Source organism: Arvicola amphibius, chromosome 13 (genome assembly GCF_903992535.2).
Source record: "Arvicola amphibius chromosome 13, mArvAmp1.2, whole genome shotgun sequence".
NCBI lineage: Eukaryota > Metazoa > Chordata > Mammalia > Rodentia > Cricetidae > Arvicola > Arvicola amphibius.
Window position 1 is genome coordinate 65,642,184 of NC_052059.1, and position 19,593 is coordinate 65,661,776.

A 19,593-nucleotide genomic window follows, 5' to 3' on the forward strand; every position below is an offset into this window, starting at 1 on the left:
GGCCAGGCTGTGTTGCAAAGAAAGCTTTACAGACTACCTAGTAATCTGCAGAGCACATGCTGGGGATTGCCCCTCCAGTTTGTGCAGGGATTTATTGGGCACGCGCTGGACACTGCAGACTCACAGTCAGCCATTTTGTTTCTAAACCTTCTAATTCTGTCCTAGACCCTCCTCACTTCCCTTCTGTGTTCACCAGGACTATTGACTGTCAGAGACCTGGCCGAGGTTAAGATGCAGGGACAGGCACTGCCTTAGAACTTTTGAGAAACTTCTCTTATTTTGGATCTTTAGGGTTAGTTGAAATTTTATTGGTTTTCTTTCAAAGTCAGATACAGTTTCCAGCTGATTCTTGAGAGAGCAGTGAGCCTCACCATGTCGCGCGAAGATGTTAGTGTCCAGATGTGGTTGTGACTTAGAAGGGCCAGGTGCTTGGGTACAGCCTCACTTGCCTCTTCAGTGTTTTCTGGAAGTGAAGTCTTCCAAGGAGAAAGCGGAAAACAGAATCCCTGGCCATTTTCTCTGTTCTGGTTTGTTCTGTAGGTTAGTCCGTAGGGAATGGTGCGGGCCTGCCCCGTCGTCCTGGGCTGGGCCGAGGCAGTTGACGACAGATGCTCACGTTGTGCTTCCTGTAGTGCCCTTCATCTTAGCACCGGTTCTCTCGCTCTCAGAGTCGTTTCCCTGTTGTGCCTGTCTTCTTGTGTCACATCTGGAGCAGCAACTGTTCTTTGTAGATGCTTCTGCGTTAGGCCTTCCGCAGCAAATGCCTGCTTAGCTGGCTGTTGCATAGTGCTGTGTCATGCCAGCAGGCTCTTTGAGGCTTGAGTTACAGGGAAAGTGATAGGAAATGACCTGCTAAGCCACTTTTAACATGTATTTGAGCATTAGTAACTAAGTTTCACTTACACAGTGACCTGTCTGACTTTTCATTCAGGTTTGTATGTTGAGTAACAGTCTGACTGGGAAACCAAGAACAGGTCATTGGCAAGATGTGTCTCCTCTCAGGCTAGGAGCTAACATGGAGCTCCTCCCCCAGCTCCGTATGTTATGAGGGCCTATCTAATGTATAGAAAGGACTTAAAGTTGTGTGTGCTTTTTTTAATAGTGTTCCTAGATATAATTAGTGGAGCATAACTAGTGACTTCTGTGTATCTTTCTCCTTGCAGGGTAAGTAAGCTTTTACTGTGTGACTATAGAACTTTATCCAGCCCATTCAAATGCTCTGTATTAAAAAGTATCTATATCCAGCTATTTGTCACTTAATATCCACAGATGTACAGCTCAATAATCAGATGCAAGTCAGAAGTTTGCATAACAAAGATATTTTAGAGGGGAAAGAAAACTATTGCCCCATTGCCTAGCCTTGTTCATAAATGCTCATCTCCGCTGGAAGCTGTAATAATGTTGGTTTCAAGCGACTTTGAGCTGTTTTATTCAAACCGATTGATTTGTGGCCAGATGAATAGTTAGAAAGTGTCTGATAGTTAGCATATAACCTAGGAAATGGCTCTGAGTGAATCTTCCGAAGTGATGCCTAGAGAAGATGTTCTGTTCCTGGATTTCTTGACTTGTTTCTCAGAGCCATTTGCTGTGACTACAGTTCAGAAATCTCCAGTGTCTGAAAGAAGTGTGAAACAGCTGCCTATTTATTCTGTTTACTTCGGAAAGTGATATCAAGCACAAGCTGTGAGTCTGAGGTAGAGCAAGGGATTTGCTCTGCGTTCATTGATAACATTATAGAAGACATGAGCGTCTTGACATGCAGAAGACCAGTGTCTCCCAGATGACAGTGTAATTATACAGTGCCTTTTCTAAATACTCATATTTGATTAGTATGCTTATGTGTTCTGGGAATGAGTTTCTTAAATGGGTTGATGACAGTAGAGCCTAAAACTAAGGAAAACACGAAATCACGAAGTGTAGTCATGGTTTATTAAAGCCTAAGCTTGGAGGTGGTGCAGCCCTCCCTTATGCCCTAGAGCGTGCTCGTTTCACTTTTGCATATTTCATAAAAACTGTGTCAAATACTCCTTGTGTCGTTGATGGGTAGTGGTTGAGTCCATGTAGTCTGTGTGCTGATTTCAAATGTAGCGTGCACAAGACTAGGACCCTAGATTGTGTGCCTTTGTGTCCCTATTGCCTTTGGTAGATCATCTACTTTGGGCAGAGAAAGTACTTTCCCTAGAATATTGGCATTGTACTTTATTTTTGTTTGTGTTTTGCAGAGCAGGGTTTTTCTGCCTTAACAGCCTTGACTGTCCTGGAGCTCACTTTGTAGACCACACTGGCCTCAAACTCAGAGATCTGCCTGCCTTTGTTGGGACTGAAGATGTGCACACCACTGCCCAGCCGGCATTGCATGTTTCTAAACCTCACCACACAAGTATATTCCATAACTGTTTCCCTGCTGTGTGTAAAGTAAAAATTTTCCTGTGTGCATGGTATTAGAATAGTTTAGTCAAGCATCTGAATGTAGAAGTTTGACAGACACTTGCAGTGGGAACTGAGAGGTACTTTGAAAATCCAGTTGTTAGATTACTCAGGAATGAGCTTTGTCTTAGGAGTAGTGACTGCAGAAGTTGCTGGAGTCTGGGGCTAGGGAGGTGTCCTGTTGATGGAGTGTTTGCCCTGGAAGCTGAGAACATGTGTTTGCTTCTCGATACTGAGGAAAGGATCTGATGTGTACTTGTAATCTCAGTGCTGGGAAGATGAAGAGTCCGGGACTCACTGACAGTCTAGCCTACTTGGCAGGGTCTAGAAAATGAGACCCTATCTCAAAAATCCTGGTGGACAGATCCTGAGGAACTCGTTCTCCACACACGGAGATTTGCTGGTGTCGGTCTCAGCCGCTGCCTAAAGATTCCAGGTACTGAGATTTTAAAATTAGTTGAAATTGCAGTGTGTACAAAAAAATGAACACACACACACACACACACACACACACACACACACGAAACTTTTGGGATTGTATTGAGGTTTTTTTTTTAAAATGTCCCTGGATTAAACATTTGATACTAGTGCTGTATAATTCTCCCATCTTTCTCAGTATATTTTAAAGGAATCCTAAATTCTAGAAGCTAGTTAGTTAGTTGTGGTAGCGCACACCTTTAATCCCAGCACTTGAGGTTGAGGAAGGCAGAGGCAGGTAGATCTCTATGTGTTTAAGACCAGCCTGGTCTACAGAGTAAAAGCTTGTCTCAGAAATGAAAAGAAGAAACATCCCAAGTGTGCATGGAAGCACTAGGTTGTCCCCACGGTGGTGAGGTGTGCTGGGAGGGAGCCGGCTCTAAACTTAATTAATTAATTAATTAATTACTTAATTCTGTAAGTAGTGAAGTAGGAAAAAGAGAATTTCAAGAGGGGGAGGGTAAAAGTTTTTTAAATGTAGTGAGTAGGGTGTGTGAGAGATGGTTCAGTGAACAGAAGCACTTGCCACCAATCCTGATGGTCTGAGTTTGATCCTGGAACCCACGTGAAGGAAGAGGAGAACTGACTTCTGCCCCTTGACCTCTAACCTTCACCTGTACTGTTAACTGTGGGTGTGCATACAAAAACTTCATTTTCACTGTGTCACATGCCTACCAGTGACCGTCGGAGGAGGCCAGAGCGGGGTAAACAATGAAAGCCCAGTATTTTTCCTTTCTTTCCCTGGTGTCCTCTAGGTAAGCGAGAAAGTCAGTGCACTTCCAGAAAGACAACTGTATCAACTGTGCAAATTCATGACCCAGAGCTTGGAGGATCCACACATAACATTTATATTCAGGATGGTAGCACTAGTAGTTTTGCTTCAATACAAATTATGCTAGAGAACTTGGGAACTTCACATGTAGGCATGTATTTGACATCTTCATTATCTGGACACAGATCTTGATAGTGAATCTCTTGATGATAGATATGTAGCTAATTTATCCCGGAACTCATGAAGATAATTATATTGCTGGAAAAAAAAAAGTAAAGATACGTTGAAGTCCAGAAAACTAGGACCAGAGTAGATAGACCCCATACTTGCTAAGAACAGGAGAAGGAGGTACTAGCCAAGCCAGGAGGTGGGAGGGGCAGGGTCAGAGTAGAGGTTGGGTAAGGAAGCTACACTTACCGAAAGGCAGGATGGAATTCACGAGGGTTTTTAGTCTATACAATGCTCCTTTATTGCTGAGACTAATAGTCAAAGGGCATCTTCTGTCCAATGTGGAAGGGCCTACTTTTTGCTTGTGTGTGTCTGTGTGTGTGTTTTCACTACTGAATATGGAGGAGGGCATTCTCTCTAACAACAGTGACACAGTCTAACAGGTGTTCATAGAAGCCCGAGCTACTTGTGTTCCCTGCACCCCTTTGGTTTTTTGAGACAGGGGTTTTTCTGTAGCTTGAAGCCTGTCCTGGAACTGGCTTTGTAGACCAGGCTAGCCTCGAACTCACAGAGATCCGCCTGCTTCTACCTCCCGAGTGCTGGGATTAAAGGCGTGCGCCACCACCGCCTAGCTGCTACTGGTACTTTTGATGACAATCCATTTGGAATAATTTTCATAAATAAAAATTTAAAAACCAAACATTATACAGATAAGCTAAGTAAGTGCTTTTTGACGATTTATTGAAGTTGAAATCTTTCCAAAAGACAGCTCTGATAGCTACCATCCCTGATAGTGAAACCCTGCCGTGCTGGCTTTCCTCGGAAGAGGTGGGGAGGGCCCATTAGCTACGGAATGTCCAGGTAATGAGCTGACACCCACATGAGTGTGGGCCTCATTCTCGGTGACACATGTATAATGCGTACATTATCGGACCATGGCTCTTGTTAGAAAAAGGAGATTGAACTTCCTAAATTTGAAGTATTTGATGCTAACAGAATAAAGGGAGTTCTATTTTTGGAACTTCTGTAGAGAAGTAGACGCAGTAAGGTGTATTTTATGAATGGCCATGTTTAAAGCTTGAGAAGCAGTTTGCTTGACCTGAATGAGTTAGTACAGTAAGTCCCAGTACTTGATGCTGGTGTAGTCCGCTAACCCAGGGAAGGGAGACTGGGCCACAGGCAGCCTGCGGGTGAGGATTCATGAGCACCAGGCTGATGACAGGCTAAGCTGGTACCATGGGGTGGGGGGTGAGGGGACAGATGACAAACAGCACCATCCGTGATTGTCACATCCGGCGGGCGTGGTGCTGCTGCCTCCTTCCTACTTGTTTCTACATGTTCAGGAGAACGGAAGGCATCTGGTATCCATGGCAACAGACAATAAAGTAAGCACTGCTGCGCAGTTTTGATACCATTCATCAACCTGTCAGGGGCACGGTAGGATCTTTATATTGCTTGGGCTGCAAGTCTTCCCAAGAAAATGAAGGTTACAGTAGCCATTTCCTGACCGAGTGTGATCATTATCCCCAGAACTGACTGGGGCAGAGCTGAGCAGTCCCATCCCTCAGCGAGCAAAGCGCAGAGTTTAACATGGTCATTTTGTTCTAAATTCAGTGGCTTGTGCAGATAGCTTGGTTGTATTTACATGTGAATGCAAAAGGTGAACCCATACATGTGCATCAGGATTGGGAATGTCGGCTGAAGGCCCTCTTACCTTGATGGTCTGTATGGCCCCAGATCCCCTGACATCTCGAAGGCTGTCTATGGCTTGCTGTGGTGATACTGAGTCAGACAAGTATAGGAGGAGACAAGCAGCTACTGAGAACATGACAGAAGAACAATGGGTTATTAAAAACTGGTTTGCTTTTGTTGTAAAGAGGCTAGATAGTCATTAGACTTCTGTGGCCACAGCAAACTCTGTTCAGTGTGACTGCTAACAGACAGACCCTATAGTCTGAGCTCTTGAGGCTTCCGTGATTCATACTAATGGCTTTGTTGCTACACACGTTTCTGTGTGAATGCGGGCTCCATTTCTCTGTGTACAGAGCTAGGAGTAGAGTTTTGAGTCACGGTGACTGAGAAACAGACTGATTTTAAAGAGCATTTGCGCTGTTTTACATCCCCAACAGTAGTGCTGAGCTCCTGTTTCTTGGAGTGCGTGCTGATTCTTTCCATTTTAACATTGCAGCCATAGCTAGCTGACATCGCTGGGCACCATTCTCATGTGCTTTTTGGGGGAAATGTTTACTCAGGCCCTCGCTCGCTTTAGTTGCCATGTTGGTCTATCTGTGTGGGTCCACTACATATTCTAGATGTATTCCCTTACCACGTGCATGCTGTGCGACCCCCTCTATGTACAGTCTTCTCATTTCGGCAGTATCCTTTCATGTGTTGTTCACTTGGATCTTGTTTATCCTGTTTTACAATAATTTTTTTTGGCAGCACACTTTAAAATTAATACACAGAGGCTGGAGAGATGGCTCAGAGTTAAAGAGCACTGAATGCTCTTCCAGAGATCCCGAGTTCAATTTCCAGCCACCGCACGGTGGCTCAGAACCATCTAGTGGGATCTGATGCCCTCTTCTGGCATAAAGGCAGACATGCAGAGAGAGCACTCATACATTTAAAAAAATCAATTAAAAAATTAATAGAGAGTAACTGTACTATGTTGTTGTTTCCTATTTGTTTGGGGTTTCTGAGTTAGGGTCTCCCTGTAGAACTCACCACAGAGCCAAGGATGACCTTGAACTCCTGTTCCTCCTGCTGTGCATCTTCTTTAGCATCTTCTGCCAGTGTCATAACACTCACGGGAAGAACATTAGGACCCAGACACAGTGCTAAGCCTTGCAAGTCATCCTCCTAGGCCAGGCCGAGAACAGCTGGCACACCCACCCAGGCTTTCCAGGAAAAGCCAAGTTTAAGGCTTTACTCAATCTTGGTAAACTTACATTGTGCTTTCTTTCCTGAACTATAAAGGGAGACAAGGTCTCCCAAAGGAGTTTGCCTTTTTTGAAGTTAAAGAGTTAGCGAAAATCTATTTCTTACCAAGACAGGATCTTCCAAGTCCTCCATAGCAGCTGAAAGGGAAAGAGAGTTTTGAGAGCGTCCATTTTCATTCCATCCCAGTACAGCTCGAGACTTCCTCTCCTCTCCTCTGCCCATGTTACCTCTCCAGCACCCGGCACAGCTAACCATGCGCAGCTAACCACCCCAGAGCTGTGTGTGCTCATTCGTATGGGGAGGGATTCTGAATACCTGGAAGGGCCTTAGTGACTGCTGAACCCCAAGACCTATGGCTGGGACACGGAGCACTAAAGAACTAGGAATCAAGGCTGTCTCTCTTTTAGGCAAAATTTGAGTGCTTCTGGACCAAGTGCCAACCACACAAAGATGATCTGTCATCTGTCTCTAGGCGACAGATCAGTGTTAGGGAGGGGCTGGAATCCTGAAGCTGGCCAAGGTCCTCAGCTTGCTTTTTTAATTACTTGTGTTAATAATAGAGGGTTGCCTAAGGCAGTGTTTATCCTGGGCTTAGAACACAGGCTAGCGGAGGAAGAGACCAGTGGACGCTAGTGGAAATGACCTAGCACTGTGAAGATGTCAACAGTTCTGCAAAACAGCCATCAAAGCTGGACAATCATTTCAAAGACTCTAAAAAAGTATATTGTAGGGAAATAAGCAAAAGCCCAGCCATTGGGTGCTTTTACCTTATGAGCCTGAAGCATTCTCCCAATGCAGGAATACCCATCCATCCACCTATCTACATCAATCTCCACAAAACAGAAGTTACTTTGAAATTTTTGAAAAAGAAATTTCAAAACTGTTTGGAAAATGGGCCTAAAAGTTGTATTTTTTTCCTTGCTGCACCTGACGCTAAGTTGCATATGCCTACAAAGACATTATACACAGCTGTGTATTCTGAAATTTTGCCTTTGCGTTACTTCGAGATGGGCCTGCTGTTTTATAGGAGATTCCACCATGCCAAGCTTTTACCTTGGGTGCTGGGGGTCAAACTCAGGCCCTCACACTTGTGGCAAGTATGTTAGCCACTGGGCCGCCTCCTCAGCCCTTGGAAGCCATATTTTAAAAGACTGCTTTCTGTAGGGATTTTTTTCTGTGAATTTTGAAAGATAAGTGACTTTACTGCCGTGAAAACAGCCGATGAGCCGAGACATTAAGTGAGATGTGACAGAGCAATTCCTCTATACGCGCTCAGATGCACTCCCTGCCGGTCCTCCCGAAGGGCAGTAGCAGGAAGTGTCTGACGGCTCGCTTCCTCAGCACCAGGCCCTGAGCTAGCCCTTCCCATGCATCAGCTCTCTAGTCCTGACAAGAGGAGGGAGGTCATGGCCAGCAAGGAAGCGTGTGACTGGCATATTGCTCGTGGGCTGTCCAGGGAAGAAGAACGCACTGTATCAGGGTTTTCCGGTGGTTTTTCAGGCAGGTGGCCAGCTCCTCCATGATTTCCCAGCAGCTGCCGATGTCAGGAGTCCCTCCATCTGGAATTGGGTGGTGATGGGTGACAATTCCAGACTGTTGGTAGAGGTCCAGAAGGTTTGGGACTCGATATTTTGACAGCTCCCCTCTGGTGCAGAAAACAAATACGTCTTGGATCCCGTAGCTCTTTAGTTCCTCTGCCAAGACCAAGACACACACAGATGCACACATAAAACAGGACACGTTTAAATAGTCAAGAGAGTATATAGAGAGTTACATTCTTCAACCAAAATAGTAACAGCTGAGAATTTGTAAATCTGATATAGCTGATGAAAATACCTGAACCAAAAGCTGATGAACCAGGTTGATTTATAAGTAAAATGCTTTTGAACGAATTTCGAGATAGGCTGATGGGTTTCCCTTGCAAAAAATACTGCCTTTAATAGTTAATATTTAAACTCTTGAGAAGGAATGATGGCACTATTTCTAAGTTGTCCTTTTGTCCACTAATTAACCATGTGCTCTCACCCTGTGTTTCCTGGGCAGGTGTTATAAATCAGCTCCAGCTGAAGCCCTGTGTTCTTCCGCTGTTCCGCATTGAACCATACCAACATGAATTTACTTTTATAGACCTGATCTTGAGAAAATAAGGCATTAACTGCACTAACCTTAATGATTTAGAGCTTTTCATTTTAATACTGTGAACCAAGAAGTATTTCTCTAGGATTTTATACTGGAACTTAAAAAAAAAAAGATTTTCTTTTTAAACTATGTGCATATATGTATGTCTGTGTCAGAGTATGTGCACATGTGTGCAGGTGCTTGTGGAGGCCAGGAGAGGGCGATAGATCTCCAGGAGCTAGAGTTACAGGTGTTAAAAAACCACCCCATGTGGGTTCTGGGAACTGGACTCTGGTCCCTTGCAAAAGCAGCACCCACTCTTAACCACCGAGCCGTTCCCCAGCTTCTGGACCTTCTTTATGGCAATATTCATTCTGGATTATTTAGTTAAATAATTCTGTGCTCCAACCTGTGGACATTTATCTAAGCACAAAGTCTTTGCAGTTGAAGTGTAAAACATATATCTTACTTTAAAGAAAGAGAATAAAGATAGAAATGATCTTACTAATAATTTGCTTTACTGCATATTTCCTCTTGTGTGGAGATACTGTATATGATATTCCTAGTATGAATGTATATATACACATACACACATGCACACATTATGAAAGAACAGAAATTATATGGAGAAGAAAAGGATCTAAAGGGAGAAGGAGGAAAAAGAGTAATGTGAAATCAGAGGGGACTACCTGGGGGGAGGAAGGAAAGATGCTGAGGTGAACATGAACAAATATAATAATGTTGTAATAAATCCCATTTTTACAATTTTGTTCACTAAAAATATTATAAAAAGGATAATTTGCTTTCTACTTAAAGGCTTAAATGATGATACTTAGACTATATTAAATTATTAAAATTTTAACTTCTTTGTCTTGTTTTTGTTTTTAGAGACAGGGTTTCTCTGTAACGGCTCCAGCTATCCTGGAACTCACTCTGTAGACCAGGCTGGCCTCGAACTCACAGAGATCCACCTGCCTTTGCCTCCTGAGTGCTGGGGTTAAAGGTGTGTGCCACCATGCCTGGTAGTTATGTCTTAGCTTTTTTAATGTGGCAACTAGAAAGTGTCCTTCCATACACAGCTTCCATTTGTGGCTCTGATTGCATTTCGTTGTGTTTGTTCTCTAAGTCAGGTCTTTTGGTATAATCTCAGGGCGCCTGAAACTTGATGTCCTCCAGCTACTTCCTCAGTGCTGGGACTACAGACATGCACCATCATGTCCCGCTTAGATAGTCTCATCTTGATAAAGCTATCATAGTGTTACAATTGTAAAATAATTTTAACATATTTAATAAAACTTTCAGAAGAGGGGATAATCTTCTATTTGTCTTCCATACACACTTGACAGATTCTAAAATATGGTGGTTTTCAGATTTTCCCAGGGAGGATACACCACATGAAGTTCTAGGTCCCCCACCAAGTGTTTTGATCTGTTCTATATAATAAATCCTATGAATGATTTCATTGTTAAAAAAATAGAGTTAATGAAAAAACTAGAATCTTCCTATTATAAAAGCCACTAAATAAATTGGAAACTCCAAAATGTGTAAGGTTAGTTTTTGAACCCGTGATTTAAACAGTATTTGCTATGTCCTCCAAATGGAACATGGAAGTCATCTCCTGCCACTGTGTGTATACCTAAAGCAGAACACGTTGATAAACACCACAAAGGCCAATCCAAGCATTAGACCCTTCATCCCTTTTGGTTTTGAGACAGGGTCTCACTGTGTCACTCTGGCTGGCATGGAGCTTGCGGTGTAGACCAGGATGGCCTTGAACACACAGAGATCTGCCTGCGTCTGCCCTGGGACTAAAGGATTGCACCACCATGCCCTTCTTCTCATCTTTTTGATAGGTAAGAAATAAAGTACATCAACCAACTATCAGAACATTAACCTACCAGAACAAGTAGGACAAAGTATTATGACTTTAAAAATTCTGTACCAGTCAGACTCAAACCGGTAGATACTTGTCTGTGTGATTAGGCTCTTAGTGTTTAAGTAGGTTACAATATTCCAGCCCAATCAGAATAGAATATGAAATTTCCCATTTGTCACTATCATATAATGCGCAGGAGGACTGCGGATTATCATTAGAGAATGGAGACTGCAGCGGCATGAGCATCCTTGAGCAAAGAAAATGGCTCACGCTGCCTGGCCCACCTGCATGCCGGCTTTATTCTGACCAAGGGTGGACAACTTTCCTGCTACCCGGGGGCTCCCAGCTCAGGCGAAATTTGTGCTACCACAGTCAAGTCTGCAAGGAACAGTGTGTTCAAAGACATGGGCACCACAGTATGCCAGTTTTCTATTTACCAACTTTTCTCCCTTGAACGGACACAGTTTCTATGTGTGAGCAGAACTGTGGCAAGCAAAGTTATGCCCAGATAAATGATGACCCCTGGGGCCCATCAGATACCGCTTCACATGTAAGAGGTTCACAGTTAGAAATGTCATAAAAATGGATTTTATATATTGAGAAGAGAATAGCTTGACAGATTTTCATGCTTAAAACACACACACAAGCTAGTAGTAGGCTTTTCTCATAGTGACCCTACCTGTATCTTTGTGAATGTTTCTTCTAACATCTTTAAATTTACAACCTATAGATAAGGCAAGGGAAAAAAATTATTTTAGGGTTGTATAATAAGGCATATTTGAACACATACAAGCTACTGTAGACAATCATTTCACATGGCTATTCATGTTTCAATTCCACTCTAAATGTACATATTAATTTCTTAGAGTCTTAGAAACAGCTGCAGAAATTGGTAAAATCTACTGACAGAAAGCTCAGTGCTGGCGCTCCTGGCTGCGGGCTTTAAGCCTCACTGAACTAGGCTGGTCAGAAATGTAGCCCTGGGCGTGGAGGGTGTTCCTGAAGGCTTCCGACAAGCTGCCCAGCGCTGCTCTGAGATCACCCTGTCAGCTCACAAAGTCTGCCCTAATATTAATAGGAAGCCAACCGAGTGTTTTTACCTACCTGGAAGAGCACATAAACCGAGAAACTGTGAGCAATTCACTCGTGACAGAGGTAGCCTGTGAAGAAAAATTTACCAAGCTTAGTTTTTAAAAGCTAGAAATGGAGCTGGATGGTGCACGCCTTTAATCCCAGCTCTGGAGGCAGAGGTAGGCGGATCTCTGTGAGTTCAAGGTCATCCTGGTCCACAGAGTGAGTTCCAGGACAAGTTCCAAAGCTACACAGAGAAACCCTGTCTTGAAAACAAAACAAAGCAAAACAAAACAACAACAACAACAAAACGGCTAAAATGGAAATTTAGCCTACCCAACAGGAGGGTCTGCCACAGAGTGAGGGTGTTTTAGCGTTTTTCAGAGGTTGCAAAATACCAGTTAATCAGATGGGGAACAACAAAGGCCTAGAATGACTGGAAGTTTGGAAAGGAGGACTTTAATACCATTTACATTTTCAGAAAAAAGCTGATTTAAGTTTACTTTATAAAGATCCCCTATAGGTAGAGCCAGTAACCTCTGCTCTGGTATGTATCCCAAATGCTTGGGACCACATGTTTTTCAGAGCTCGGAGTTTAGTGATTCTAAAAGGCTTGACCAACTGAGCATCCCAATCTGAATATCTAAAATTCAAAATGCTCAGAATAAAAAATCTTTATTGTTGTTGTTGTTTTGTTTTGGTTTTTTTTTTTTTGATTTTTTTTGTTTTGTTTTGTTTTTTCGAGACAGGGTTTCCCTGTAGTTTCTAGAGCCTGTCCTGGAACTAGCTCTTGTAGACCAGGCTGGCCTCGAACTCAGAGATCTGCCTGCCTCTGCCTCCCGAGTGCTGGGATTAAAGGCGTGCGCCACCGCCCAGCAGAATAAAAAATCTTTTCAAGTGCCAGTGTGAGTCTCAAAAAAGTTGTAGGTTTGGGCTATTTAAGGTTTCAGATCAGAGATGCCCAGTCAGTAGGAACCTTAGTTGAATGAACTGGAAATTTCCATTTTAATACTAATTTTGCAATGTTAAACTTTTTGGTTAAATTGTCGTACAGATATAATTGTATGCCCAGGGACAGAGGCCCTGTCTGTAAGTCAGGAGACAAGTTCGGAGAAAAGCCAAAGGCATCACAGGTAACAGCTGGGACAGAAAATTAGGTGCGGTTTTGAGTTTAAAAAGGAGCCTGGTAGGTAACACTTATTTGATGACAGAATAAAGGACCTTTCGTGACAATTCTTTGTGCTCAGCGTTTTCTTGAGAGATCAGAACTTCTATTCCCAGTGCTGGTTGAACGCAGGGGTTGACAGCCGTGTGCTCTATCGCTAAGCCACGCCCCAGTGACACTGCTGGTTTCATGGGGAAGAGAGAAACCATTTGGTTGCTGGATGTACAGACCCTGGCACAACCATAGCTCTCATGCCAAGACTTGGAAGTTGATTGACAGAGACACTCTTTTTGATTGTGATGGTTGATGTTGACCTGCTTGGCTGGATTAAGGAGCACCTAACCGATTGGGAAGGCACACCTCTGTGTTTCTGTAGGACATTTCCAGAGATAGTGAGGCCAGGAGGTCCTAAGAAGGGCTCAATCTCTTGCTGGATTCAAAATCTAAACGTATGACTAGACGGGGAAGGGAAGCATTCCTTGGGGACATGCCCCTCCCTGGCCCCCTGTGTCACTGTCCACTCTGCTTCCTGGCAGCAGTGGTCTGAACCCCTCTGCCCTGCCATGCACCCTCCCCGACATAATGGATGGAATCCTCTGAACTGATGGCTGAAACCACCTTTTCTCCCTTCAGTTGTATATGCTGTAGTCTGTCACAGCATGAAATGCAGTTGTATTGACATGGCTTTTATATTAAACGGTCTGCTGATAGATACATCACACGACAAATAGTTCTGTGTACTAAATGGGATTTAACTTAACGATAAATTATTAAATACCTTATTTTTGGTATCCCAATGGTTTCTCTAATTCTAAAAGAATACATAAATTTTAGTGGGAGATCATTTCAAAATATTCCACTTCTTACTGGCTTCTACAAAGATTTTTTTCTTCATCGTCCACAAGAGAGATATGTGGTTTTATTTCATATCAGAAAGTAAATAAATCATGGAATAAGGAAATCTCTTAAAGTTGAAAATTCTAGGTTGGCAGAAGAGAATACTTGTTATTCAAAATTACATGCATTATCTTGCCCGAAACTGCTGTACCATCAAACACTGTAGCTTACCACTGAAATGCTAACGTACCATGAGATTTGAATTGGAGTCTGTTCATCTTCAATAGGCTCTTCGTCTGAAGAATCAAACTCACTTGCCTGTATTGAAATGGGCTTCAAAAGAAATGTTATTATTAAATTACTATAAGGAATATTTGCATGTGATTTTTTACATAGCCAATCCTTGATTAAACACCCACTGAATTAATATTTGTGTGTGTGTGGTTTTTTTTTTTTTTTTGGTCATTAACCTGAACTGTCAGCAATATCAATAAATGATTAGTGCTGACCATTTGATTAATCACGGCACTGTATGGTGGGCAGAATTAGACTTAGACCAAAAGAATATCTGACTCCTGGATTTGGTCCTTGGCTAATCTCAGGCAAGGCACCCGGGTGCAGCTCTGAAGTGCAATCTGCCCGTTCCTTTTCAAGCATCTCCTGCACCTTGTGCTGGCATGCTCTGGAGATCCTGTGATCCATTTTCCACCTTTAACATAGCTAAAGAGACAGCAGTCTGCAAGATTACAGAATGGCAGAAGTGCTAAAATCGCAGAAACTATGTGCTGTGGAGCCGAGGGAATAGCTCGCCATTTAGGGAGCAGCAAAGGGTCTCACAGAGACCATCCAGCTAAGCTTTGAAGAAACTGCAGGTTTCTAGGTAGACAGGGAAGTTAAAGCAGTCAGTGTGGAAATTCAAGAGCTGAGCCAGTTATTATGTCAGCACTCGGGAAACTGAGGCACAAGTTCTAGAACAGTGGAATACATGGCCAGGCTGGCTCAAAAGAAAGCCCGAGAGAGAATGTGGGTGGAGGCTTGTGCATTCAGGAGAGGGATGACTCAGAAGAGACAAGGCCAGTGGGAACTGCTCAGCCTCTGTCTACAAAATAATCCCATACAGCCTAGCAAATGGGTGAACACACGCGAACCAGCTCCCCCTCATCTTTATGAGTCACCGGATTAGAAGAACCCAGACCGACCTTACATGTTGATCTAAGCAGCTGGAGCTCAATTCTGGATGCAGAACTTCCACATGGAAGAAAAACATGTCCTCTCCCACTCCCTAGTTGGAACCATCTTCCGTGTTATTGAGTGGCAAAAAAAGAATGTGTGTCTGAGTGATTCCCACATCATTCCGGAATGTGACTGATCCACCACTTCCCAGGCAGTGCTGGACAGCCCAGAATTTCCGTATGCCAGAGAGCGGACAGAAAGCAGGCAGACCTCAAGAGAGGAGGAGAGGCTTCACTACTACTTGTATTCAGTTCCTCTCTACTCAGAAATCAGATAGCTTATTCCTCTTCTCTGGAGTCAGAAGGCAGGAGTGAAAGACAGCTGACATCTCGTGGACACAGGACTCACAAGAGTAACCAAATAACGGGCTGCTTGGCTTTCAAGCCCATGTAGAAAGGTCTTGCCAGAGGAGCTCATGACAACTGACTTAGGCTATGGACTGGGGTTTCTTAGGACTGCTCTTCGGTATAAAATTAAACAGAACCCAAATGAACCCTTTAAGTAAGGTGTCAGCTCTAAGGTAGTCAGGTGTCAGGTGGGGCTTCAACTCCTGACTAGCCTCCAGCCCTTCTCCCCCAAAAGACCCCCCAAGATTTTAAGCTTGTATGGCCCATTCACTCCACTCCTCCCAGCCAGGTGTGGATAAATCCTAACATGCTAGACGTCCCTGCTTTCCCATGCCCAGCGATTCTGACTTTCAGGGAACAGGATGCAGACCCAAGAGGACCCCGAGGGAGGGTGGCGGTCGGGATGTCACCTACAAACCGGGTCGTGGCAGCCTTTGCATCAGAGGCATCAAGTCACCCACAAACCGGGTTCTCAAAAGCCTTTGCATCTGAGGTTTCAAGCCTACTGGCTTGGCCTTCTCTAGCAGGGATGTCGTGAGCCCCCGCAGGCGGTCAGCTCCGCCACTCTCCACCTCCCCGACGCGCAGAACGGTTACTATGCGAGTCGCACCGCTGCCCGCCCAGCCACGCAGCCGAGGCCAGCCAGCACCTGTCCCCGCGGCGCGGTTCCTTCGGGTCCCGCCGGCCCCACTCACCGGCTTCATGGCTGGCCGCGGCTCGCCGTAACCAGTGCGGCCGCTCTCGCAGCATCCGCGTTGCAGCCCGCGCCGTCTGTCCCCCGTCAGCCCATTGGTCCATCCGCGTGGGAGGCGGCGCGGCGCCGTCCAACAACCAATCATATCCTCTCTCTGTTTCTTCCTCTGAGCCCTGGCTTAACCTTTAACTGCTCATTGGTTCGGAGAAAGTCTTTGAAAGACGCGCGGGAGGCGGGCCCGGGACAAAGTTGATTGGCTGGGGGGCTCCGCCTCCTCAGCCAGTTGGGGGCGTGGACGTAGCAAGGGGCGGGGCGTGGTTCTGTAGAGGCTGGTGGCTGCTGACTCAAAGGATTATAGTTCAAGTTCAAAGGCCGACTCCTGTGGCACCAGAAAGAGCCTGTGTTGTAAATGAATTGTGAAAACCATAAGCCAAAGAATCCTCTTTGTGCGGGAGTCTATCTTTCGTAGTAGTCAGGTTTTCAATTGAGTACTAAGGAAGACAATCAGCTTTGCCCTAAGTCTACTGACTTAAACGTATCCCCAAACGTCTGTAATAGTGTTTATCCAAATATCTGAGCCCCTGGCTCAGCTAGGTTGATGTACAGCATTAACCAACATAGTGGCCTGCTACGATTTTCTATATTGATTGCTTATCTCCAAAATCAAAGGTCCATTTAGAACAACAAAGCAATAAATGCTACTTTACAGCTTTCTCTCTTAATGTAAGTCTGCTTCCTTAGATGATGTCGCAGTAGACATAGCGAACTAGTTATCCCTAACCACAAATTTACTATTGGTCATGGTACAATATAGAAGAGCCTCCATGAGTGTGTATAGTTCAAAGAATCATCCAGGATTTAAGCACCTACCTTTTGATATGTGCCTAGGATACTGGGCTCTTTAAGTATAGAGGCTTTACAAAACTTTAAATAAATTTTCAAACATCTCCCAGTGTGCCAGAACGGCTTGTGTGGAACTGTGAAATAGGTAACGTTTGGCTACTAGGGCTCGCTCCCTGACAGCTTGTCCCATTCTCTCAGAGGTCAGTCGGGTGAGAACATCTGCCTTATTCTGAGCTTCCAGGACACTGAAAGGTGAACAGGACTAGGCAGTATGTGGGATGCGGGGCGTACAGGATAGTAAGGTGCACACGGGGTGTGTGTGGAGCAAGGCATGAGGAGCCCAGACATGGAAACACTGGAAAGGAAGCGAGGGGCTGACCTAGGGATGTTGCTAAAGCAACAAAACCCCACGAAACCTCATCTCACATCCAGCCTAACTTGCTTATCATAAACATGGGTTATGGTTTGAGTCTCAAATATCCCTCACAGGGTCATGTCTTGGATGCTTCGTCCCAGCGGGGGGCACTATTTGGGGAAGTTCTAGAAACTTGGGGGGGGGTGTTGTGTATATGTTCATTATGGAATGTGGTGAGTTTAAAGGCCTCATTTTAGAGAGTAGGAATTGTGAGCCTTTAATAGTTCCTTATGCTGTGGTGACTCCCCCCAACCATAAAATTATTTCTTGGGTAGTTCGTAGCTGTAATTTTGCATTGTTATGAATCGTAATGTAAATATCTGATATGCAAACCCCAAAAGGGGTCGTGACCCACAAGTTGAGGACCACGGATGTAGCCCAACCCATAAGTGTGCCTTATTCCTCTTGCCTCAGTCTGAGACCCAGGGAAGACTTGTGACTCGAATAGGACTGTGCTTCTTTTATGTGCTTTTGTATGCCAGTGCTCTTATTTTCCCCTTGCCATGCTAAAGGTTCGGATTTACTACAGAATGATGCCTACTTCTAATTTGCATTGATGGTTGCAGTAGATTATACAATTTATTTTCCAAACTACTTAATTTAAATGGCATTGTGTTTCATAATTGTAATAGGTTGTATTTGCTATTCTAATATTGCTGACCCTATGTGCTTTTGTGAAATGTGATTTTTGACATTGTTCATTAAGAGGCAGAGTCTGAAAGCGAGGTATCCCTGATTTCCTACGATGGTTTGGAAGATTTTACAATGCTCCAGTAAGGCACCACTGGTTGGGGACCAAGTGTTCATATACATGACTGCGAGGGGGACGTTTCACATGTAACCCATCACCAACCGTATAACCAACACATGCTTTAGCAAGGGAAGGAGTGTGGTTTTCTTATTTGAAGATAGATTCTTCTCATACAATACATCTCAGCCACAGTTTCCCTTCCCCATATTCCTCCTAGCTCCCCCCACATCTCCCCTCTCTTCCAGGTCCACTCCTTCTCTATTTCCTCTTCAGAAAAGAGTAGGACTGCAAGAGACGATGGGCAAACAGGACAAAATAAGATATAATAAGATAAGACAAAAGCCCTCATATGGAGGCTGGACAAGGCAACCCAATAGGAGGAAAAGGGTCTCGAGCAGGCAGGAGAGTCAGAGTCTCAGCCACCCCCACTGTTAGGAGTCCTACAAGAACACCAAGCTAACAGCCATCACACGTATACAGAGAACCTGGTGCAGACCCATGCAGTCCCTGTGCACCTGTGTGAATCCTGCTTAGTTGATTCTGTGGGTCATGTGTCCTGGTGTCCTTTATCGCCTCTAACTCCTATAGTCTTTCACTTGATTCCTCATTTCTGAGGGGAGGGACCTCATGGAGACAAGACCTCCAATTTAGGCCCTCTTTATAATGTCTGTCTGTCTGTGGGTCTCTGCACCTGTTCCCATCTTCTGCAGGAGGCTTCTCTGATGACACTGGACAAGGCACCAATCTGTGAGTATAGCAGAATATCATTAGGAATCTCTCTCTCTGTTTCTCTCTGTCTCTCTCTGTCTCTGTCTCTCTCTGTCTGTCTCTCTGTCTCTCTCTGTCTCTCTGTCTCTCTGTCTCTGTCTGTCTCTGTCTCTGTCTCTCTGTCTGTCTCTGTCTCTCTGTCTCTCTCTCTGTCTCTCTCTCTCTCTGTCTCTGTCTCTCTCTCTCTCTCTCTCTCTCTCTCTCTCTCTCTCTCTCTCTCTCTCTCTCTCTCTCTCTCTCTCTCTCTCTCTCTCTCTCTCTCTTTCTGCAAGTTATGTTTGGTTCTACCCTAGGTTCCTGGGCTTTCCTGTCTCTACTTCCTGGCTATCCAGGCAGTATAGGGCATGGGCTCCCCCTTGTGGTGTGGGCCTTAAGTTAAACCGAGTTAAACCGAGCCTTGGAACCAAGCATTGGTTGGCTACTCACACAGGGTTTACAGCACCATTGCCCTGTACATCTTGCAGGCAGGACAGATTGTAGGTGGAGGGCTTTTGGCTGGGCTGGTGGCTTCTTTTCCCATAGCTTGCTGAGTACCTTCTTGCACCAAAGGGACAAGAGTATAGGAGTGAAGGCTCCAAGCCCATACCAGGTTGATTTCTTAGAGAGTGATCTTCTGTCCTAGTATTAGCCTGGGTTGTTTAGGGATCTCAATTGGCCAACAACTTAACTGAATGTAACTTAGTTCTATCGC

At 44.5% G+C, this 19,593-nt stretch overlaps 1 protein-coding gene across 2 annotated transcripts; it reads right to left on the reverse strand.

Annotated features, from left to right (window-relative positions):
- Positions 1-3,728: 3,728 nt before the first annotated feature.
- On the reverse strand, positions 3,729-16,183 carry Cdkn3 (cyclin dependent kinase inhibitor 3). Of its 2 annotated transcripts, none has more exons than XM_038310384.1 (8): positions 16,127-16,183; positions 14,102-14,184; positions 11,883-11,938; positions 11,458-11,502; positions 8,256-8,478; positions 6,890-6,921; positions 5,559-5,659; positions 3,729-3,934 (listed from the first exon to the last, which is right to left on the reverse strand). In XM_038310384.1, exons 1-8 carry the CDS (start codon positions 16,133-16,135, stop codon positions 3,848-3,850), a joined length of 636 nt encoding a protein of 211 aa, XP_038166312.1. In that variant the 5' UTR covers positions 16,136-16,183; the 3' UTR covers positions 3,729-3,847. The 2 variants fall into 2 exon arrangements, with proteins under 2 accessions (XP_038166312.1, XP_038166311.1); XM_038310383.1 differs by having other exon boundaries at positions 5,559-5,662.
- Between the last annotated feature and the right edge of the window lie 3,410 nt (positions 16,184-19,593).

Bases quoted from the DNA above. Each gene is read 5' to 3' on its own strand.
- Cdkn3 (XM_038310383.1), bottom strand. The intron at 11,939-14,101 runs GTACGTTAGCAT...TTTTCTTCACAG, and splicing joins ACTCCAATTCAAATCTCATG to GCTACCTCTGTCACGAGTGA. The intron at 5,663-6,889 runs GTAAGAAATAGA...TCATGTTCTCAG, and splicing joins ACTTGGAAGATCCTGTCTTG to TAGCTGCTTGTCTCCTCCTA.